We start from the raw sequence: 26,277 nt of genomic DNA, 5'->3' as shown, positions 1-26,277 counted from the left end.
AAAGCTAGTTGAGCTGGTAATTGAGGGTCATATCCTTTGTGATTAAAGGATACAAGATTGGAATCCATTGGGTCAATCCCACCTATTACTGATAATAGATCCTGCTTTTGGGAGAGAAAATTTTGCAGTACCTCAAGTGTTGACATAGCAGACGACGATTGGGCCAGGTCCTCTACTATATTATAATTTTGTGCTACTTTGGCACGAGGATTAAATGTTGATTTGTGTAATACTCCCTTTGGCGGCTTTATCATTGGTTTAGGAATTATGGGTGGCGCAACTTTGGTCAAAGTCGTTGTCGAACTACTAAGTTGTTCATTAGCCTTGTTATTTGACAGCTATGGATTCTCGTAATCTTTATTCCTTGTCAAAGCATCATTTTGCTGCTTTGAGATAGACAACATAAGCACTTGGGATCGGGAAGCATTTTGATTAGCAACCAGTTTGGTTCCCGGGTTTGGAAACGGATTAGTTAATACTGTTGAGGTTTTTGAACTCTTAAATATTTTCTTAACTTCAGCATTATGTGGACAATTTCTCGTTCGATGATCCTCATCGCATATCTGACACCCTGCAAGGGGTTTCCTTTGCCCAGAAGGGTTTGCAGAAGGTTTTTCAGGAGATGGCTCATCCTACATCTTTTTTCTCCCTTTATTTTTCTTCTTGCCCCCTGGTTGCTTCAGTTGTTTACCCTTATCAGTCGACACGACATTTACTTCTGAAGCGAGAAGTTCTTCATTTTCTTTTTGATCAGAAATCTTATGGGCTTTCTTAGATGTAGCCTTTGTTGATTTCGTGCTTGTTGTACCTATCACGCCATCACCAACATGAGAGTCTTTGTTTGATTTAGGAGGGGGAGGAACGAAAAATTTCGGTCTAGGAGCATCAGGTATTTTATTGTAGAGCATGCCAGACTGAGTATAGATCAAGTCAAGATATTGTGCACGAGAAATAACTTGCTCTTCAGTGACGACTCCTCCCTTTGCCACATCTTCTGCGATAGAAGGTAATAATGAATTAATAAACCATTCAGCTAGTAGCTGATTAGGAACATATGTTTTTACCATTCTGCGACGACGTCACCATTCATGAATATGATCAGATATGTGAGTGGCCGTTGTCTATTTGAAATTGGTAAAAAGCTCTGTTCCTGTTTCGTATCTTATCGGTAACTAAAAATGGGTTAAAAAGGTTGTGGCTAGGGTGTTGAAGTTATCGAATGAAGCTCTAGGCAATTAGATATACCATTTTGCTGTGGGACCAGTTAACGTTCGCTGAAAAAGGAGAAGCCTAATCGAATCATCATTTAGAGTGTTAGATTAACACCACAGATGAAAGGTCATCACATGATTCGATGGGTCTTCACCCAAATTTCCATTAAATTTAGGAATATCTGATGGAAGTTTATGTGGAATCATCGGCCACAAAGGGGCATAAGCAATTGGATCATTCGTCAGCCGGTTTAGATCTGGTAATTCTAGAGTTGCTACAAAGGGCAACTGTTGATTCAGGTTAGGCGAAGCATACCTAAGATAAGATGGAATCACCTGAGTAGTGGGTCTTTTCATACCAGCATAATGTCTTTGATGCTGGTAAGATTGATAAGGTTGATGGGCATAACCGTTATAGTATGGTTGCTGATAATCACTTTGGAAATGCAGTTGCCCATTACTTACAAAGACTTGTTGCTCAGGTACATGATATGATTGCTGGAATTATTGTTGTCCAATACTGGATGATTGACCAAGATGAGTAGTCATAGTACTTGTTTGAGCCTGGGTCGCTCCAGATAAGGAAGCACTAACCTGAGGTTGTGATTGAGTCGTTGAGACAAGAGGTTGTTGTATTGCAACCTGAGAAACTTGGGGTTGACATACAACAAGTAGCGCTTGTACTTGCAATGCAGTCACCATAGCAGGTATAGTGGGAATATTCGACATAGGGTGGACTGGTTGCATTCAATATACAACCCTTGGTTGCTGAGGCAGTATTGGTACCCAACCGCTGGATGTAATTCCAGTTTGACCTCAACTTTGTTGTAAACTCCCATATGGTTGTTCTCCGGGAGGGAACAATTAAAAAGCATACTGCCCTCGATATGGTGGCAATCCAGTACTTAAAGGGTAGATTGGCCTTTGAAGACACATTGGATCAATTTTTTGAGTTTGAACATAAGAAATACCAGATGATAATCCGGATGAAGAAATAGGAACTGACCATGTCATTGAAACAGTCCCTGATTAGACTCCGGCTTGTTGTTGATAACTTACTGGGACAGATGGTATACCGGCGAACATCGTTGGAGTAGCAGTAGGAGGCTCTGCCGCTGCTGTGTTAGATGACACAGTCTTCGATGTCGACGGTTGTTCAGACATATCTAGTCTATCCAAAAGATTTCCTAGCGATTCTGCAAGTAATTCCGATTAAAATAAATTTTAGACACTTTGACACAACATGGTTTCTCAATTTTTAAGAGTCAAGAAAAAACAAAAGATGACTCTAGTCACCTTTGATTTTTAATGAGCTTGAAGTGACAAGTTCTCAAATGGACCTTTTCCTTGAAGGAGTCTGAAAAGGAACAAAAGAGACTGCTCTGGAAATCTAGACAGAGGGATTACCAAACCAATCGCAAAACTGCAGAATAATTTTTACGGTATGGCAGTCAATCTTCCCGAATGCTGTGTTCAGTGCATTGCGATCGATAGGGCGGCATATACGGCTTCCTATGGATAAAGGATAAAGCCTATTGTGGTCTCCCAAAATATACTCGACGGTACATGGGAGCACAAGTCCGTACTGGCACTTATCGTCTCAAAGTGGAGGAATCACCCAACCAACAATGAAAACAATAGTTACTAGGCTTTACGACGCTGGAATACGTCTCTAGCCTAGACTTCTAGATGTTGTGCGTTAGGTTCCAAAGCATTTTTAGATTCATTAAATTTATCTTATAGTTGATCTTGCTTAAGAAATTTGTCTTTCAGGTTCACCATGTGATGTAGATTTACAATTCCTAAAATGCAATCTAGGATGATAAATAGTCATTTAGTCTTCTTTTTGCAAATCAAAATCCTAGCTACTAAGGAAAGAGAGATGGTGTTCTTCCAACAAACAGCAAAGAGCACACATTATATGCACTTTCCTAAATCAAACCAACAAACAGTCTAAATGAAAATGCACATGCATGTATTTGTTTTCAGCCTTCTTAATGTGTAAATGATAAAAAGAAAGCTAAGTGCAAATCTGAATTATTTTTTCAAAGCGACAATTACTAACAAGTTTCTTTTCAAGAAAAAATGAGGACAATGGAAACACTTTGCGATTTGGAATTGAAAACTTGCTTTCGACACTAGAAAAAACTACTAATTCAGATCAAATACAAGAGTAACAGTGTAATCAACTATCAAGAACAATCAGATTCTCTTCTATGACTAAAAACGACACTTGCGACACTTTAAGATCAAGAAATGATAGTACAATTACGCTATTTCTTTGTAAAGGAGAACTGAAAATGACTCAAAAAATACATAAAAACATTTACAGTTCTTTGCACAATGGAGGCGAAATAACAAGAAGGAAAGGGGTTTCAAACAGAGGTGTATTGACTACAGGCAGGAAAAATCCTGAATAGAGCTAAAAAGAATGAACACAAAAACAAAAATTTAGGAACAAGGCCTTGTCTGATCAGCGCACCTATAACACAGTGAAACTGAAATGCAACGCACCTACTACACTCATGAAGTGCGCTGCATTTGAAGTTCACAGAACAGACAATGCACTGGACCAGGGACGAGACTTTGGTTGGTTTCCGGGTCACAGTTTGCAGTTCAGTTCAGGGGTTTAGGCCAAGCAAGTGGTAATCAGTAAATCAATCACAGGGGTAGATCTAAGGAGGTTAATAGAGCCACCACGAGGGCAGTTAGAAAGCTTGTAAATCAATTGTCTAATTCATAAACAAAACCCGGAGATTGACTGAAGCAGTGTTGATCTACTTTGCACTTGCATAGCAAATGCAGTTCGAAGGCTAGCTGGCTTGACTTGAGGCTCCATCTGTAAGTTTATAAAGTGAAAAAATGTAGATGAACAAACAATCTACTCGTTCCCCATCAGAGTCGCCATTTTGTTATCGGGAATAGAGTCTATGCAGAGCTGCTAATCCCATTAAGGCTGGTAGCTACCTTAGAAACAAACAAATTAAAACTACTTTCGTTTTCCTTTATGAGAGATAGATAAGAGAAGAATAAAGGAGACCAACCTCTGTCTTGCGCTTGGTTCCTTGCTTGATTCCTCTCTCTTCTGATAGTCCTTTCCTACTTGCTTTCTTGTGTACCCAGCTTCATAGAGTACCTGTAGAATCAAGGCAGCATAACACTATACAAGAACATAGATCTATTATCATAAGCAATATAGGATCAGATGTATATTAACCACACAAATGCATAAAACATTAATCACACAAGTGTATGGAGGAAAACTTGAATAGCTTTATTGATAATCAAGAAAGAGCCAAGAGAATTACAACCAATTGTTATGACCCAACATCATCCTCTCAGCAAGTAAGCCCTTCTTCACCTCATGAAAAGCTTAGATCACCCAACACTATGATATTGCACCAAGAAACCAGCAATACTTCCTTACAAGATACAAAATTCCAGCCTCTCTAACCCCTGGATCTCTGGGATGAGAGATCTATATATAGATATTTACAGAGGTGTAAGTCAGCTCAGGGTTTTTTATTAGTGTCTTCTCTCTGATAGTTCTTGATTCCACTTGGATATTGATGATCTCTTACTCATCCCTGGGTGAATTCAGAGAGACAAGTGTCCTGGGGAAGTTTCTAGAAGATTCCAAGATCATCCACTTAGCAAACTGCTTCCGCCATTTGTCTACTCTCGTCCATCGCACCCCATAGAAGGGATTTTCAACATGCATCACACCTCCTAAGTGCATTTAGGTGGGATGCATCGCACCCTGGCCATGGAGCAAGTGAAATGATCTAATTTTGACTGGTTTTGAGTAGTTTTTCATGGAGAACTTCTGGGAGATGATGTAATCAGCTGACCTTGTTCTTTTAGGGTGTGAAACAACACTTTTAGGTACTTAGGAGCCCTTGGTTTATGGACATATATGATTGGGGTTGCAGTGCCCAAAAATGTCTATAACAATGCTCAACATTATCCTTCCAAGACTTGTTGTAGATTAGTATATCATCAAAAAATACTAACACAAATTTTCTAAGGAAGGGTTTGAAAATGGAATTCATCAAACCTTGAAATGTAGAAGGTGCATTGGTAAGGCCAAAAGGCATGACCAAAAATTCATAATGACCCTCATGAGTTCTAAATACTATTTTCAGAATGTCTTTAGTCTTCATTCTGATTTGATGATATCATGAACGAAGATCCAATTTGGTGAAGTAAATTGATCCGTGCAATCCATCCAATAATTCATCAATGACAGGAATGGGAAATTTACCTTTAATAGTGAGCTTGTTGAGTTCCCTATAATCTGGACACATGTGCCATGATCCATCCTTCTTTTCCACCAATAATACTGGAGCAAAGAAAGAACATTGACTAGGTTGAATTATACTAGCCTCTAGCATTTCTGCAACCATACATTCCATTTCACTCTTTTAGGCATAGGGAGATCTATACGGCTTGATGTTTGGAAGAACACTTCCTGGAGATGAATGGCATGATCGTGATCACGAATAGATGGGAGACCTTTAGGAGTCTCAAATACCTTGGAATGATTGTCCAAGACATTTTGGATATCTGGTGAAATAGATGATTTCGATGTGGGAACCTCTAGTGAACATAATTGTGCAATTACACCTCATTTTTCCTTATTTATTAGCTTTGTCATATCGTTAGAGCTGATTATCTTTCCCCATTTGCCTACAATACCCCTTAGATTAAATTCCTTTATTTCCGCACAAAATTTCATCAAAAGTTCTTGAAAATTAAAAGCTATTGTACCCAAGGATTGTATCCATTGGACTCCTAATACAAAATTAGCACCACCCATTGGAATGGAAAGCATTGGGCTATTCAATACATATTCTCCCATGGATGGCTTGATATTGTGCCACTTTCTAAAGAAATTTATGGTTCCTCCACTTGCAACCATCACTTGAGACTCTGGTGCTGGATATAGTAAGCAATTCAATTCCTTTGCTATCTTACAATGAATAAAATTATGGGTACTTCCTGAATTAATCAACACTATTACATTTTACTTCTTGATATGTCCTTCTATCTTGATAGTTTGAGGAGTGGTAATTCTAGCCAATGCATTACAAGATATGGTCAGATTCATTTCTTCTTTATCTAGGGTTTTTTTATGGAGTATATCATCTTATTTTGACATTTCTTGTTCCTTTTATTCTGCCTCTTCACAATTTATGTAGAATATTTTTTTCTCAGCACACTTATGACCTTTAGTGTATTTACTATCATAGCTATAACAAAGCCCTTTTTCTATTTTTTCTTCCAATTGCTGTGGTGTCAACCTTGTAGGTTGTGGAAGGCTAGGGGCAATAACACTTTCACCTTTATAGTTGTGAGTGGTAGGCTTCCTCATTGCCATAATTTTTCTTTCCATTTTTCTTGCTAACCTGAATGCCTTCTCTAATTAATCAGGTTCCCAAAGGTGAACCTCATGTTGGATATTATCCTTTAAAGTCCCATATGAACACATCAATCCTACGCTCCTCTAGAATATCTTTTACCCTTATGTTCAATTTTTGGAAGTCCTCAATGTGCTCCATCATTGAACCCTATTGTTTGAGATTTATCAATTTGTTAAAAAAGGTGTTTCCTTTTGTATCCTCATAATGTGCTATCATTTCTCCTGTAAAAATTTCCCAAGCGACAATTTGTTTACAAAAGCAAATCCATTAATACAATACAAAATAATTTGGTTCCAAATATAAAGTTGCAATATGTGCCTTTTGTGTGTTTTGCACATTATGGAGATCGAGAAATTGCTCCATTTGTAGTATCCATGTTCCGAGATCCTTGCCATCAAAAATTCTCATATCGAGTTTTAGAACATGGTGGGTCTTCAATCCAAAATTAGAGTCTATGAAATCATGATTAACATTTTGTTTATTCTCATCTCGAGCTTCCTTTACTACCCTTTCACCATTAGTGACCATTTCTTGTAGCAACTTATTCAAATTCATCTTCAATGCTTCCATCTTATCATCAATGCAATTCATCTTAGCTTCTATGCCTTTCTTTAAAACATCCATCTTAACTTCCATGCCATCCATCTTAGGTTGCATTCCATTCATATTAGCTTCCATGCCATTCATATTGGCTTCATTTACCTCTAGTGAGAGTGAAATTTGTTGTACTTGGTCTTGTATTTTTGATATATCATGTTGCATTTCTTCCACTTCTTCACGAGTCATGCTAGAGGTTTCAAGTTCCTTACTAGGTGTTTCCATTTTCTTTCTTTGGGGAATTAATTAATGCTAATAATTCTTCACTATTCCCTTTGAATTCCTTCAAACTAATTTTTCAAACCAATCTTATGCAAAATTTGAAAAAAATACACACCTTTTTCTTCACTTTTTAAGATCTCGATATTGAATCTATTGTATCATTGTAACTGCAGATTTTGAATATCTTAAATCTCATCCTGCAGCATCCCTTTGAGCCCTCTTTCTAAACCCGCAAGTCTGATTGAGATTGGATTCTCGAAGGAAGAGTTATGCCAAATCTCCCATGGTGACCTAATTATAGAATAGTTCAGTAAAGACAACTTGTAAGATGTGCCACATGTCACTGTTTTGACCTTAGTATCTAAAACTTATGCACAAAAAACTACATGTTGTCCTCTTTCAGATAATTCTTACAAAATTTCAATTTGATGCTCAAAACAAAAGTTATGACAATTTTCCCAAGGTTGCCTATTTGGAATGTAATTCGAGAGTCCGGTAAAACGAAAACTTCCTCAGATCATATCTCTGTGAATATAGTGAGACAAGCTCCAAAATTTGTACCTGAAGTTTAGAACAATTTAGGCCCAAACAGGTTATTGTTTTACCTTTTGAAACATAGTAGAAAAAAAAAAATTATAGAAAAAATTCCACAATGACCTATTTGGAGTAGCAAAATCCTAGAATCTATAGCTCTGATACCAAATGTTAGGAAACCAACCCACAAACAGATAGAAAAGATAGATGAACACCTTAGAATTTAGGCTCTTCAAGGGGGAAACCTCCTATACATTACACAAATGTACAATTCTTGGATGATAAAAATGAATAAACCTCCCTTTTATATATAAGAGTCTAAGGGGTCACAATGTAGTCAAGCCGACATAATAGTAATAAGATAAGGGCACAAAAAAACAATAGTGGGTTTATGGGGCATACTAATAACAACATGAGGACAATAGGGGAACTATAATAACAATAAGGGATACAATCACCATAGTAATGTGGGAATCACTAGTATTATAGGGGCATAACACAGTCCCACTAGTTCATGTAGAACAATGCAATCATATGGATGTTTATTGGTATTTAGCCACGAGAATCTGACATCCTCCACTCGATCTAGATAAAATGGTAACCCAAAACCCCCTTCGACCATCACCTAACGGTGAAGGGATTCTTCATCGTAATATTCAAAGATCTGGAGGACAGGAAAAGAATCCTTTATAATGGACCTTATTTCATGAATAGCGTAGGCCTATTCATGAGACACTGTGAACCCTGTTATAACCGAGATAATAGGGAACTATTCCTCACATCCACAATTTGGGTCTGCCTATACTCTCTCCCAAAGAACTTCTCAAAGTTGGACATTTTGGAACTCATAGGAAATTATATAGGCAACTTTGTGCAGGTCTCTAAGATCACGTGCCTCAAAATATTATCATCATATGCCCACATCTTTGTGTACATGAACATGTCTCAGCCTCTCCCGAAATCTGTAGAAATTTGAATATCAGGATAGGACCTCGTCCCCACTAGTTTACTATGAACATGTGTCATTCAAATGCTAATTATGTCACGAATACGGTTATATGTTTCATGATTTCTCACAAAAGGCACATGTCACTACCTCGAACCTTACCCAGAATGACTTCCAAGAGGTCCAGCACCGACATTACCCTGTGAACAAATCCCCCCAGAGTCAAGGTTCGTGAAGCACATGCATGCAGATACAAGTCACTTGGATGAATCCCCAATCATGGTCATGGGCCACACAGCTTCGAGTTCACTACCTCTAACTCAAAACCCTCAAAGTAATGGCTTTTCCATCCTTGCAGAGCCGACCGCCCTATCTAAATTGGAACAACCATAGATTCCAAGGACAAGCCCCAAGCCCGAGAAGCAATGGAAGTGGAACAACGCCTAGAAGTAGTGGAAGGCAAGAAAATGAGGAAACGAAAGCCATTAGAAACCTAATCGAATAACAAGGAAAACATCCAAGTCCTTGCCTAGGTTCATCATATACTAGAGCAGGATGTGAAGTTGGAACAACTAAATTTGCATGAAAGATTCATGGTATCCTACCTCCATAGCTAAGTAAAGGATGGTACGATGAAAATCTCTCAAGATCAACTAGTTTAGTTCCACCAAATTTTCAAATAATAGGGGAAACACCAAGTTACAATGGAACCTCACTACCAACTGGCATTACTATAGAAGGATGAAGACCACCCCTCATACCCTTCTTATCTCAACTCAAGATCCCAGAAGCAGCGAAGAAGACCAACGCGGGAGGTGATACGAGAAGTAGGGGAAATCTTTATAAGGTAAGGGCAAGCAAATTTCCTAACACAATTCTACAAAATATCTCTTCTCCCCCTTCTTAATGAAGTTAATCTCATGGAAAATTCGGGGCCTCAATTTGAAAGGGTAATTAAGGTACCTTAAGGACATAATTCAGAAAGAGAGGCATGATATAAGAAACAAAACTGATTAACGAAAGACTACAAGATATTTCCAACAAGATTTGGCCTCTAACGGAGAGCATGGATTTTCATACAAGGGGTAGTGTGGGGTGTTTATACATCATCTCAGACTCGAGATCTATTTCATTTGGCAATTGGTTGGCCAACCTTCACACTCTCTGAGGCTAATTCGAATTTCCTGTATCAACGGAGAAGGTCTTGTTAACAGGGGTATGCAGACACATTGTGCCTGGCCAAAAAGGAAGCTTCCTTTAGGGCTTGATGAACCTCAATGAATTGGTGGGGGAAATGAAATAGATTGTGGCTAGGGACTTTAATCTCATAAAGAATCTCAACGAGAAAAAGAGAGGCCTTAGAATATTAGATAAGATATATGCTTCTTTGGAGGAAACCACCCAAGAGTTGGGGCTAGAAGACCTGGACGTCAAAAACAGAAAATTTACCTGGAACAATCGGTGACGTGGTACATTCCACTTAGACTCAAAGTTGGATCATGTTCTTCTCTCGGACAATATTCTACTACAAGATCTATTTTTCGACGTGGAGATCCTCCCATGCATGGGATCAGACCATTGGTCGATCTGCGTAGAGACAAATCTACACATGACCCCTCGTAATAGGTCATTCTTCTTTGAATCCTTCTTTTTGGAGAACCTAGATCTATTTCGAAAAATGGAAGAGTGGTGGAAGAGTTCCATGGCCAAAAGACAAAACACGATGGATACTTTCCAACTCAAGCTTAAAGAACTTAAGGGAAGACTCGAAGAATGGAACAAATATGAGTTGGAAACATTCATATTGAGAAGCATCGCCTTCAGAGGAAATGCAGTACCTTTAGAAACAAATCATTTTAGATGGGAGTACTAAGGCTCATATAGCCTAGGAGGGGCAACTATTAATGTAGTTAGAGAAGAGGAGGAAGCAAGACGAAGTTTTGTTGAAACATAAATCTAGATTTCAATGGCTCAAGGAGGGGGATTGAAATAAAAATTTCTTCCATCGGACTATGATGCAACACTTCCACCACAACTATATCTTCTCTTTGAACAATCCTGATGGTTAGTGGTTAATGCATCAATAGGAAATCTTTAAACCCATGATCGACGAAATTGAATCCTTATTCTCTGAACCGAATGTGGAAAGGAGGGAGGCTACCTCAAAAATACAACAACATATCCCGTGCCCAATTACCGAAGATCAAAATGAGGCCTTCATGAGAGAATTCTCTCTTGCTAATGTAGAAGAGGTGGTACGAGCTCTCCTGTCGAACAAAGCCACTCGGCCCAATGGCTTTACCTTTTAGTTGTTAAAGGCAGGATGGAAATTTCTTAAACAGGACATCTTCAAACTCATTGTCTCATTGGTCCTAATGGTTATAGTCAGTGTTAATTGCAACTTTTGTCACACTCATCATAGAAATGGTATCTTCTCTAGATCCCAATGGGTTCGAGCCAATACTTCTATGCAATATAATTTACAGGACCCTCTTTGGAATCCTCGTGTGAAGGCTTAAACCCTTACGCTAGGTTATCATTGGCCTGGCACAGACCGATTTTATGGAAGTCTAGTTGATCATGGATGGAATTCTAGCTCTACATGATATGGTGCACAACTTACCTTCTTCTTGAACGTGAGATATGATAATCCAACTGGATCTCTCTAAAGCCTATAATCATTTTAATTGGGATTTTTTATTCTGAGTTCTCCCTACCTTTTATTTCTCTTGAGGATGGATTGGGTGGGTCAAATCCCTGATATAAACATTGTTCTACTCAATCCTTGTGAATGGACCCTTGTCCCTTCCATTTCCAGGATGAAGAGGTCACTAGCACGATGACCCTATCTCCCTTTTCTTATTCATTATCATCATAAGGGTTGGGTAGGCTCATAAGCAAGTGACAGATTCTCGAGCCCTTTCGGGCATCTACCTCTCTCAAGCAATCCCTTCGGTAAGCCATCAAGAGTTTGTCGATGACAACATGGTATTTGGGAAGCCAACATTGAAAAAGGATAAGCAACCTGAGAAAATTTTGGACACCTTCCAAATGGCCTTAGGAAATTTTGATAAATAATGAGAAATCAGACATCTTCTTCTTCAAAATTGACCCCAGAGTGTAAGATCAAAGTGTTAGGTCTTCTTATAAGTCTCAAAATTGCTTCCTGACACATTTTATTCCTTGATGAATTTATAAGAGCACTTCTTTTCATGTAAGTTTAGATAGGAATTACGTAATTTCTAAAAGTAAGGCTTGCACAACCTTTAAGAATAGTTCTTGTGGAATGATTAGTATGCTAAAGTGCATATCCTACATAAAACTTTAGTTCATATTGTCCACTTCTAGTCTCCCTCTCACTTCCGCTATAGTTTTATTACTATTCTATTGATTTTTCCCAACTCTTTGTTTTTCCAACCGTTTATTTTGTAAGTATTTCTTTTACTTTCACCAATTTCATTTATTATTATTTCACTTCTATAATTGGAAAATTTGTTTTCTCTTTGCTATAGCATGTGCTAGTTTCATTTCCTTTAGCTTTTGCATTTGTCGTTATAAATTTTTCTTACTGTCACAAGTATCTCCTTTTCGTAGGGGAAGTGTCACATCTAGTAAAAGGGAGTTATATGTACACTCTTGAAGAGTAGTCTTCAAGTATTGTCTTACACTATTTTGTTCTATCTATCATAGGGATAGAATATAGTCATAATTCTCAAGAACTAGCTCTTGCTCGTGAAAGCTACACAATCTTGCCTCCTAGTCTGTATTTCATTGTGTATTGCACAATTTAGTCAAAAAATTGTCTTTGTCTTTCTCTGAACTTCAACTATGAAATCTAGTGGCTTAGACTCTCCATTGAACTATGGATTTTGCAATAGCAGTAAGGAATCCCTTCCTGTATACTTATTCAACTTGCTCAACTACGCAATCTTCAGTCACTAGCCTCCGAGAAAAAAATAATCTCATAACCATGGTAAGAAAGCCTTCATCAATGTCTCACTCACTTGCGTAACTACGTAATCTTGTGCATGATTGTCTCCAAGAAATGTGCACAAGCCCTTAATACTATCTCCTTGACTCCCTAAAGTGCTAAATATTCCTTATTTGACTGTGGATAATGTGCATCGTGAATTCGCAGTCACGAGATCATCTCTCCCATCTCCTAGAATTGTGCACTACATAATCCCTAAGCCTCCACCTCTGTCGTGCACTTAGTCACGGGTCCAATCAGTAAAGTGAATAAAGATAGTTATACTACGATATTTATAATCTCATTTTTTCTTGTCATGGGGGAATTCTATCTACAGGTACTATATCTTGATATTAAAGGATGACGTTCTACAAGGACTCTTGGTGATCATGCAAAAAGATGCTTGTCAAGCTAGAACCATGAAGAGATCATCAAGTGAGAAGATGAAGGTACACAATTTCACGAAGGAATTTTAAAAGATCAATATTACGTAACAAATCCATGTCAATCGGCCTTTTGGAGGATGAATATATAACACATTCAAGATTAGTCATGAATATATCAAGGAAGCAACAAGAAGAGAATCTTCGTGTTGATACATCATCATGAAGATCGAAGTCTTCTTTTGCCAACTCATGGATTTTACAAGTGTCATCACAAAGTCATGTTCCACTAGGTCTTGCCACATCATGTGGACCATAAGTATGTATTTCCACAAAATGACAAAATGTAAATGTGTGGATGTCCAAGACTCACATGTGGAATTTGAAAAGTCACATGTAGACTAAAGAATCACTAGGAAAAGTCCAAGATTCTTGTCAAATTTCAAGAGTCACTTGGAAGTGCAATAGGCATGAGGGAAGCTCAAGCGTCATGAGGATATGAAACATCTTTCCACTTGTAATAAATATACATTCATAACTCAAACATATGGACTTTGGAGAATGAGGGTTTAGAGAGGCAACCTTGGCTCCTCTAGCTTAGCATAGGAGAGACAATCATGCTTTGGAAAATAAATAAGTGACTTAGTGTTCCACTATTGGAGCTAGTGGTTCACCATTGTAACCGTGTACTTGTATATTTCACTTAATAATTAGTAGCTCATTCAGCCAACACATTTTCATGTATGTATCATGAATATTGTAAGACTTTTTTAGATTTTTATGTTATATGTTATGTTCATTTGTACTAAAGAAATTGAGCTACCTCATTGGCTTTGGTACTTATCTTGTTGAATGTGTGTACGTTGCCGTGTGGATGTGGATATACAAAATATTATTGTGATTCCATTACAAAATTCTATGATAAATAATAAAAGAATTCATTTGGGCATCACTCTTTTGATATGAAACTTCTATATTGAGGCATAGTAATTTATGGTAAAATTTCCTAAGCCATTAATTATTTTTATTGTTTAATATATACATTATAATCTGGGCAATTTTTTATTTTGAATGGAGCCTCTTAACCATAATTGATTATGTATAAACATAAAGATCTAGCATGTATTAGTTATTCTCGAAGTTTCATGAATATTGTAGATAAATGTCTTTCGGAATAATCACATCACTAAGATTTGGTCGATGTTTTGAACCAACCAATATGGTTCATCCTCATGAAAAGGTAAAAGAAATTGTCAATATTCATGAATATATAGTAAGGATGCATCATTGCCCCCTTTGGAGAATAGTCAAACAAGTAAATAAAATAATATTTTTATTTAAAAGGTAGTTTTAATATTTTAATATTATTTAAATTCGAAAAATTAGATATAATTTTTTATTTAAAGAATAGTTTTAATATTTTAGTATTATTTAAAATCCCAAAAAAATGATATAAATTATCTAATAAATTTAGTTATAAAATAGAAGTTAGGATTACTAATGTTGTTAAAGAAATTAGTAAGGGGCTTTACACATTTCATTTATATAATTTTAGGTTTTTTTACATTTAGTTTTGGTTAATAAATAATAAATGTGAATGCATGAGATCATTTTTGTATAATAATAGATATATGATAATTACAAAAATGATCTCATGCATTCACATTTATTATTTATTAACCAAAACTAAATGTGAAAAAAGCTAAAATTATATAAATAAAATGGGTAAAGCCCCTTACTAATTTCTTTAGCAACATTAGTAATCCTAACTTCTATTTTATAACTAAATTTATTACATAATTTATATAATTTTTTTGGGGATTTTAAATAATATTAAAATACTAAAACTATTCTTTGAATAAAAAATTATATCTAATTTTTCCAATTTAAAGAATATTAAAATTACTTTTTAAATAAAATTATACAAACTATGTTTATTGGTTTATACTACATTGTTTTTTATATATTTGTTAATTGTAGCCAATAAAACATTTTTTCATATTACTTATATATTACAACAATCTCATATAAGATAAACTTTCAATTTTACTTTTTTTCTTATTATTATTATTCTTATTTTTATTCTTATTATTATTATTATTATATGAAAAATGTATATCTATATTTTAAATTAATTTGAAATAATATATATATATATATATATAAATTAATCAAAATAATTAAATAATTTTGTAATTATTCAAATTTGTACATTTTATATTAATTTTTTTATTAGTGTATTACATTTTAGTATTTAATTGGATTGCGTTAATCTAATTTCTTCAATATATTTTAATATTTCTAGCATAACATTTGACAATTTTTATTTTACTTTTTCATACCTTCTTCAAGCAACAACATCATCATCATTATCATTATTATTACTACTATTTTTTTAAATTAAATAACAAATATTAAATATAGATACATAAAGTTACAAAAATCTGAAATTAAAATTTAACTCATACTTATCTTCAAGGTCATTCTCAAAACTAATAGCATAAAAAACTCCAAAAATATTTCCATTTCATTCCCACTCTAAAGTCCATAGGATAAAAATAGTTGAATAATAAGTTTGAATTCGATTTTATCGGTAAATGAAAATATATTACTTCTTTAATATTTGATCGTACATAAAATACTAAAATAGATGCATCCTATAATATTTTGAACTTAACTTACAATACCAATGAAAATGCAATACATTGAAAGAAAAATGATTAAAAATCAAGGGAAATACTTGTAAAAAGATGGTAGATGTACATAAATTTTTATCATTCCTTCTATCATCTCACCCTGTTATATCTATGATATTTTACCATATTTTATCATTTCTTCAAATGATTAAAAATCAAGGAAGCTAGTTGTAAAAATATGGTAGAAGTATCTAATATTTCTATCACCCTTTGTGTCATCTCACTCTACTATTTCTATAATATTTTACCGTTTTTTTATAATTTCTTCTTTAACATAGCATCCATATAATAATATTGTAATACATTTTTCTAATGACTAGCTTACAAAGCACAAACAAACTTGATACAGTGTTTAAGATATTTCGTGGTTTAATAGAATACTATGTAAATGTGGCTAAATATTATTTATCCACATTTCATTGAAATCACAACATTAACTTACCCAACGTTTGGAGACTTCATAGAATACAATGTAAGTGTAGCTAAAAATTATAAACCCATATTCATTGAAATCACAACATTAACCTCCTCAACAAACTCAAACTTACCTTATAATATATTAAAGGGTACACTAGTACAACTAAATAGTCTCAAATTCCTATCACAATTTGAAAAGATAAAATATAATTGTAACCTTAAATTTTTCGTTATTATTTAACTAAACATAATACATTAGTTTATATTGGTGTATAAACTAGAGATTTACACCAAACCACTTATTAGACTTAAACTTTATAAATTTGATTTTCAAAAATCAAATCAAAGATAAAAATGTAATTAAAAAATTAATCTAACTCATAGCTTTTCTAGTTTACCATTCTTTCAAAAATCCAAATTTTTTTCTCATATTACAATCCCATACATGGTTGTATCCCCATATTGTCATAATTCCCGGTCCTTCTCAAGCCACTACAAGCTAGGGAGTTCCGTCCTCGTCATAACTTTAAAATATCAACGACACAATGGAATGCCCTTTTATTTAATACATATCCTAACATAAATGAATAGGTAAGAAATATAATTTTATTCAATCCTAACATTATCAATATAATTATAAATATTATATAAGATATATTTTTAGTATAGTTTATTTGATCATTTTTGGAAATTTATATAAATATGATTATAAAAATTAAATAAATAAATAAATAAGTAATATTTTTAAAAGATTATTTTATCTTTTTCACGGAATGATACATATTAATTCAGACTACTTCGATTTATTTGAAGTAAAAGATAAATTCATAAACACTGCATTATGTTAAAATGATCAAAGTTATAAATTAAAATATTTAGATTATAATGTAGATCTTTACATAATAATATAAATAATATATATTAATAAATTATAAAAAAAATTAACATTTTCAAATCTAGGAAATTTATGTGACACCAGTAAAAAAGACAATAAAAAAATAATTACTAAAATGATTAGAAAAATGAAAAATAAAACTTTTATAGTATAACTCTTATATTTACATAATAATATAACTAATATACAATAGTAATTTATAACTAAATTAACTATTCTATTTTAAAATTGTTCAAATTTTAGAAAGACATTACTAGTTATAGCTTGATGTAGATTATTATTCCATATTATTTAACTGACATTTAGATAAAATATTAATAATTACATATATTAACTTTATTAAGGGAATAATAAATTATATAACCATTAAAAACCATAGTTGTAGCATTTAACATAAACTTAGTGATGTAACATTGCATAATTTCTATCATTCTTTTAAATAGGTTAGTTAATAACATACTTGAAACACACACATATAGCATCAAGCCTAGGTTGAAAACCAACAAACCTTTAATTTTATTAAAATTCAATCAAAATTGAGTCAATGTCAAGTAACTCACTCGATCCCTTAACTATTATTATAAAATTTTTAGAAATAAATATCATCATAAATAAAACATAACTATAAGCTATTGTAATAATGATGATATCCTTTGACCACAAATCCTTGTGCATTTTATATTTGGGGCCTACTTCTTCCCAAATGGATTATGGTGCAACTTAGGTTCTTTCAATATGCATAGGCCAATATTCTGTTGCTAGCCATAATGTTAAAAATAATCCATCTCTTAATAAGTCACCATATCACTACTTTGAGCCAATTGTGACTTCCAACAACAAATCTTTAATGGCTATGCTTTTAGCAACTTCTCATCTCGTTACTTAAAAGAACACAATTTCACAAGCATAGACATGTGAATGAATACTACATAAATCCGTCCATCCAAATTTCACATACATAAGGTAGGATGCATAAAATAGTTATCTTTCACTTCTACCCACAAAAACATCATAATATTTAAAGAATCATGATTATTACTACCTCTAGCAATAAGAAAATGAGAAATTTTTCCAAACTACATATACCATAACTATGATTATTTCCTTTTCATGAAAGCACATTCATTCTCAAAAGAAAGCCCCCATAACTACCCATACCTATGCATATTCTTTTCCAAAATAAACTAACTTAATAGCTAAGTAAACACATAATATTTTCAATAAAAAAACTATCCAATAACTATTATTCATACAACCCATATTATTTCTCAAAAACTTACTACAACACCTATTATTTTATCCATATAAGTCACTAGTAAAATAAACATATTTGTTTCCAAAAAATCTAATTCAATCATTTTTATTTCCATGCATACAAAACTGAATTCGTTCTTAGGAAAATGTATCAAATTTAGTTATTCTATTTATACATGAAAATGAATATTTCTTTTCATGCAAGCAATTACATATTTTATTTAACACATTGGTTATACTTTTGTGCATGCAACAAGTGTTGTTTCTAACACAATCACAATTACTTAGATGAATACAAACACTTAGTCTCTTAAGTAAAAGAAACATGTGTTCTTATATCTAGACCCACACGATTCAGAAGCAAGTTATGGACTCGAGTTGTTATGTTTCTTCTTTCCAATAAATTAGCAAAACTAATTTATCCTTTTCATCCACTCTTTCCGAAAAAAATTAATGCACCTAATATTTTATGCAAATGATATTTATGTACAATCGTTTCCCAAAATTTAGTATAATAAATTTTACTTTTTATGCTGGCATAACCATAACTAAGCATAAAATAATGTGAATGTTTCCAAAAACACCATAAAATTATTCATTTACTTATCTCTTTGTTGTATTCTAGCCATGCCTTTGCATGGTGCTACAATCAATCCTTACACTTAACAATGTTTTCATCTTTCACGATTGGTAGTGAATATTGTAGGACACGTACCAAATTTTTACTCAAAATGGTAGAAGTAATCCTCCACACCAACACCCTTGAGCTTGGCGTAGTTCTTGAAGCTATGAATAATACATTTCTCTCTACTGTGTTAGCATTCTACAAATGAAAGTGACCAGGGAGGAATACCTCGTTAGCGACATAGAATTGCTTGTAAGACCAACCAACCATCACTTCCTCAAAACCATTACCAAAGACCCAAACTAATTTATGGTGAAAGTGTTAGTTAAATATTAAATTAAATATATATTCTTTCACTTAAGATTGAAGGATATTACAGTTGAACACAAAGAAAATCACACATCTCTCATACTATAGTGTTTAATGAGCCTCTCTACACATGGAAAGAATAGGTAAATAAATATAAGTTTAACTTATAAAAAGTTAATAAATTAACCCAATGTTTATATAATCTTATAATCTTCTTAATATTTGTGATACATCTATCTACTTTATTTTTATATATAAAATAAATATTTTTTCAAAAATAAAATATATAGTTATCACCAGTATTTACTTATAACTTATATATATGGATGACAGAGAATTCACCTAAGATTAAGGGTTGCATTGCATTTAATAATTTATTTTAAGCATGGATTTAACATGAATTGAGAGGATCAAATTTTCATTGTCTAAGTTGTATTTCTTAATGTTCTATAGAGTACATAACTCAAACTTGTAAATTCAAAAAAGAAATTATTGGATTTTGAAAGAAAACATATATCTAAAAAAAACCAAATTTTAAATTGATACTACTTGTAATGACTCTAGACCTGGGTAAATTTTTTTTTGTGGCATTAACCTTATCGGAATTACACGATTCATTTACATCACTAAATACATCGATGGAAAACCTTAATATTACACCTTTTTCACACATTTGTATGTGGAACGGGATTTTTATTTTTCCAACGTAAAAGTTATAAAGTTCATTTATTTCACGGCTTGGGTGACATGCATGTGTTGTCCACATGGCATGAGAACATATGGTAACTTTCCGTCGTCACATGGCTTGGCTACAGGTGTCAATAACATCATCTACCCATTATGTACGTGGCTGGCAGAATGAACAGGTCCCATCGCCGCTTGGTAATCCCGCTTCAATCAACAGTGGGGATCACTCCTCACTATCCAAAGGTGGTAGCAGTTTCGCGGTTTCCAAGCTATACTACTGGGTTCTAGGATGGCAGAGTTCATTTGGATGCATAGCTCCATGCAGAGCCTGCTCTGGTTAGGTTTATCCATTGCAGCTCTAAGAGCCGACTAAATCAGTCCTTGGCTTCGATGATGGTGAGTTTGGGTTTGCAATTTTCTACAGGTAAACAATTATTGCGAAGATAATGTTCTGATTTATTTTAAACTGAGCACAACCCTTGTTTACTGTGTGAACTCTTGACTCGTTCATGGCTTCAATTGTTTGCAGTTTTGGTTTTGTATCTTATATTTTCTTGCAGCGCCGAAATGGGCTGGCCTTACGGATGGCGGCTCAAACCCTCTAACGTAAACCCTTTGTCTAAATCCAGTTGTTTTCCTGTTAATATGCTGCCGTGATTTATGTTCACGCCACTGAGTCCTGTCTTGCATTTTTCTTGGCTGGTTTGCATACAAGTTGGACATCGATTCCTTACGCTAGGAAACCCTCCTTGTGCATGGCCAAGGGTTCCAGGTATGAATATTTCCTCCGGCCGAGGCCCCCGAATGAAGAGTTTTCATTTATAGTTTGAAGTCAGCGAAGGGTATTCCCATTAGGCTTGGACCTTGTTGATATTTGGGTTGGAGGACATGAGCTCTTAGTTCTCGATCTATATGTATAAATGTGTCTTTTTGTGTTAATGGGATTTCGGTATCCAGCCGTAATCCTTATTACATGGCTTAGCCCTTGTGATGTTTCTTTCTTATATATATCCATATATATATATATATATATATATATATATATATATATATATATATATATATATATATATATATATATATATATAGCACTGTTGTGCATAGTTATGTCGCGGCATGACTCTCTCTTACCGTCGAAATGTAAAACTGTGAAGGTTTGGTGGATCAATTCAGATAACCGTCATCTTATTTATTTGATGTTATTGGATCGTTCACTCCGCGGACGTGTTTGTGATGGATAAGATGTGTAGTCTCTTCCATGGATTCTTACTTCGGCCAGCTCTTGTGTTATGAAACCAGCTCAAGAAAAGATAGAAAAGATAGATCAATGCCTTAGAATTCAGCCTCTTCGATGGGGAAACCTCCTTTACATTACATAAATGACCAATTATTGGATGATACAAATGAAAATACCTCCTTTCTATATATAGGAGTCTAAGGGGTCATAACATAATCAGAGCTGACATAACAATAATAATTTAAGGGCACAATAATAACAATAGTGGGATTCTATGTGGCACAATAGTAAAAATATGGGCACTACATGGGTACATAAATATAATAAGTGGGTTGTACTAATAACAATAAGGGGTTACACTAGTAGTATAGGGACCTAACATGCCCCTCTCCTTCAGAAAGCGTTGTCCTCAACGCTTGAGTAGTTCTTGATGCTTCTGAATAAAATTCTTGTCCTCCCATGTGGGATATTTAGTGGGTAAGTTCTTCCACTTGATCAGATACTCTGAAATTGATAGATTTCGTAGCTGTTGGGTTTTTGTTTCTGTGACTACTCCAGGTTCCAATATGATTTTTCCTTCCTCTTCAATTTCTGGCAATATTGTTTGAATTGGGATCTTTTGCAACTTTTGAGTAAGTGGCCATACTTCTTGATCCTTCTTCCATTCATCCTTTGCTCTGTTTATCCAATCTGGTTGGATAATAGAAATAGCACAAAAAAATGCTTCCACATCCTCATCCTTGAAGAGTCTTCCCATTAGGTAAGGTCGCCATTTTTTAAGTGCATGTAGTATTGCCAACATTTCCTTCTCAAAAATAGCTTGCTTGAGATGTAGCAGTAAAAATGCCCAATCACCTACATCAAAACATTTTTCACTACGATGTTGATCTATCTGTTGTTTCATTTGATTTTGCACCGAAGTGGCGTTATCCTTTAAAAGTTGGAGAACTTGTTGTTGATGCTCGATGTGATCTTTCTCTGCTTGAACCCTTTTCTTCTTGATATGTCCTTCTATCATTTGAGGAGTGGTAATTTCTTCCAGTCCTTTACAAGATATGGTCAGATTCATTTCTTCATGCTCGATGTGATCTTTCACTTCTTGAACATTTTTCTTCTTGATGTGTCCTTCTATCATGATAGTTTGAGGAATGGTAATTTCGTCCATTCAATTACAAGATATGGTTGGATTCATTTCTTCTTTCTCGATGTGATCTTTCACTTCTTGAACCTTTTTCTTCTTGATATGTCCTTCTATCTTGAGAGTTTGAGGAATGGTAATTCTTGCCAATGCTTTACAAGATATGGTCTGATTCATTTCTTCTTTCTCTGGGGTGGTTTCCTGGCGTATATCCTCTTCTTTTGATGTTTCTTGATGCTTTTCTTCCTTCTATTCATATTCTATGTAAAATAACTTCTTCTCAGCACACTTATGACCTTTAGTGCATTCTCTATCACAATTGTAACAAAGCCCTTTTCCTCTTTTTTCTTCCAATTGTTGTGGTGTAACCCTTGTAGGTTGTGGAAGGCTGGGAGAAACAACACTTCCATCTTTATAGTTTTGAGGGGTATGCTTCTTGGTTTCCATAATTTTGCTTTCCATTATGTCACAAAGCCCTTTTACTCTTTCCAATTATTGTGGTGTTGCTCTAAAGAAGGTGTTGCTCTTTGTATCCTCATAATGTGTTATCATTTCCTCCGTGAAAATTGACCACGTAACAAGTTTTTTACGAGAGCAAAGCCCTTCATAACATAAAAATTAATCTGGTTCTAAATATGAATATGTAATACATACCTTTTGTAACAGTGGTACACCATGTAGATCAAAATATTGCTCCATTTGAAGTATCCAATTTACCAGATCCTTTCGATCAAACTTCCTCAACTTGCTTTTTGTTGATTTTAGGAGCTCGATCTTGAAACAACTATAACTCTGTAATTTAGAATCTTTAAGTTATGAAATTGTGATCTATAGTAGCCCTCTGTGTACTCTTTCCAATGCCACTAATGTGATCCAAATTGGATTCTCCAAGAAAGAGTTATGCACAATCTTCCAAGATGACCTCATTATAGAACTTTCCAGAAGAGCGAACTTGTATGAAGTGCCACGTGTCACTGTTTTGACCTTTGGCTTTCAAAAATATATAGAAGAAACTAAAATCCGTCCTCTTTATGTACCTTCTTACGAAATTTCAATCCAATGCTCAGAGAAAAAGTTGACGCTTTTCCCCAGGTCACCTGTTTGGAATGTAATTTAGGAGTCTGCAAAAAGTCCAACTTCCTCAGATCGTATCTCCGCAAATATAGCACAAAAAACTCTGAAATTCAGACCTGAGCTTCAATGCGATGTCTTCTCAAATGGGTTTTTTTTTATCTTCTGAAACGTCGCAGAAAAAAAGTTATATCGAAAATGCCATGATGACCTGTTTGGAGGAGCGAAACCCTAGAATCCAAAGCTCTGATACCAAATGTTATGAAACCAACTCAAGAAAAAAATAGATCAACGCCTTAGAATTCAGCCTCTTCGAGGGGGAAACCTCCTTTACATTACATAAATGAACAATTATTGGATGATACAAATGAAAAGACCTCCTTTCTATATATAGGGGTCTAAGGGGTCATAACATAATCAGAGCCAACATAACAATAATAATGTAAGGGCACAATAATAAAAATAGTGGGCTTCTATGTGGCACAATAGTAAAAATATCGGCACTACATGGGTACATCAATATAATAAGTGGGTTGTACTAATAACAATAAGGGGTTACACTAGTAGTATAGTGGCCTAACATCTTGACTCTGTAATGTAATTTATTCACCATTTATATAATGCACGATCTTTTGTTGGGTATACTATGTATTTGGTATTTGGTTTGGACCTGCTCACTGTCACATGCATTCTAATGGAAAATGTCTATGACCCTGTCCTCAGGTTCAACCTTAAATCTTTCTATTTAGCGCTGATGCTCTATTTGATTCTTTACTCATTTTCTTTCTTTCTTTCTTCCTTAAATACAACATTAGAGGGTTGCAATGCGAGAGGTTTATGTTCTAGAACCACCTGATTGTTACATTCTTGCGTATTCTAGGCTCAAACCCTGCTCTTAGACTACCAACCCATGGCACTACAGCTTTGTCAACGACTACAACAGATGCTAGGCACTATCCCCATTTTATTAATGTTAAGGGAGGCAGGCTAGGCAGCATACTCTGTTACTTTATTTCTAGAAATTGTTTCTAGTCTTGAAATGTGGCAAATGCCGTCGAGTATTAGCATGTGAATGATTCTTAAACAAGAATAGTTTTCTAGACTCACAGGTTTGTCTGTATCATGCAAAATTTTCCTACAACATTTCTTTACTACTATAGTTTATTATTTCAGACAGTCTTATTTCATTTGCTTCCTATTGCATGGTATTGTTTCTAAAGAGTTGTATACTCTCCTTTATCACAGAGTTATTCTGCATGTTCCCTACAATTGTTGATAACAGAGTGTTGGCTAATGTAAGTCTCGTTTTCCAATCTAAAATAGATAAAGAAATAGAGAGTTATTATTATAATTCTATACTGAGATAAACCCTCAACCTTAGCGACTCATCCCTACTATTAACCTTCCATAGTCTAATGATCCTAAATATGTATAGAATCATCAAGTTCACTACGACTCCAATTGAATGTAATCTGATGAGAGTGGCTCACAGAAAATAAATCCTTCAGTTCAATACAAATATTAATGCAATCCCAGTTAATACTTCATACCTGGGTTTTTTGTCCAATAAGTAATTCCAGGAAATAAGTCACCTCTGCTCTCTGTAGGTAGCCATCCTCCCGACCATGAGATTGTCTTTCGAGACCAAATCTCCCCCCTGGCTCACTCAAATACAATCACTCTTTGACAAGTTGCTTACGCTCTGCACCCTTACCATTTGGTCATCACCAAACATGGTAACCTCTTTCCCTTTGTTTCATTATTTTTCCTTCACAACACAGTTTTCCCCCTTTTCCTGGAAGCCACCCACGATAGGGGGGGCAATTAGGGTTTGCAATTTTATTTTTTTTAAACATAACTTCCCTCCTTAGAAGTTACATGATATCCTCATGATTAGGAAATCATTTCTACTTTTTTATTCTATAATAATAAAATGTCAATTTATACAACAGATAATAACCATCATCCATCAGTTTGTTTTTCCTTTTAACTATGCTAAATAAAATATTTACAATATTCTTGGGGTATTACATCCCCCCCGCTGAAGTTGGACATCGTCTCGTTGTTCTTTAGTTATAAACAGCTCTGTATAAGCCTGTTTCATGAATTCTTCATCCTCCCAAGTGGCCTCATCAGACCCAAATTGCTGCCACTGTACTTTAACTTGGGTAATAGCTCGCTTCCGCAACAGTACTTCTCTCTGGTAGAGAACGTTTAGCGGCTTGACCAAGATTTCTCCTGCCGGTTCGACCTGCAACATGCAACATTGTAAATCAGTTTCTTTAAAAGAAAACTTTTAGACTGATCTATCAGAAATAATTTTCACCTGTACATCGTGCCATATGATTACATGTTTAGGATCATAAACATATTTTCTTAGTATGGAGACATGGAAGACATTGTGGACTCGTATGTGACTTGGTAGGGCGAGCTGGTAAGTCACCGGTCCAATTCTTGCTAAGACCTGGAATGGTCCACAATATCGAGGTGCCAACTTGGTACACCTGCTCCATTGCAATGTGCTCCTTTTTGCTTGAATCCTCACATACACATGATCACCGACTTGGTATTCTTTAAACCTCCTCTTCGAGCCAGTAAAGTTATTTTGCCTATCCTGAGCAGCTTTTAAATTAGACCGTTCTTTCTTGACCATTTCCTCCAT

General features: G+C 34.7%; 1 protein-coding gene across 1 annotated transcript in view; it reads right to left on the bottom strand.

Annotated features, from left to right (window-relative positions):
* The window catches only part of LOC149138828 (uncharacterized), an 84,994-nt gene extending 58,717 nt beyond the window's left edge, over nucleotides 1-26,277 (bottom strand). Inside the window, exons 1-2 of the mRNA XM_089450509.1 lie at nucleotides 26,080-26,277; nucleotides 25,647-25,866 (exon numbers count right to left, since the gene is read on the bottom strand). Of these exons, the coding sequence (XP_089306635.1) occupies nucleotides 25,647-25,866; nucleotides 26,080-26,277 (418 nt within the window). The remainder of the gene's footprint in view (nucleotides 1-25,646; nucleotides 25,867-26,079) is intronic.

The sequence above is a fragment of the Pinus tabuliformis genome, chromosome X (assembly GCF_031772625.1).
Source record: "Pinus tabuliformis cultivar Carrire ecotype Pingquan chromosome X, CPIR1, whole genome shotgun sequence".
NCBI lineage: Eukaryota > Viridiplantae > Streptophyta > Pinopsida > Pinales > Pinaceae > Pinus > Pinus tabuliformis.
The sequence above is the reverse complement of the archived record's forward strand: the minus strand, read 5'-3'. Positions and strand labels throughout refer to the sequence as shown.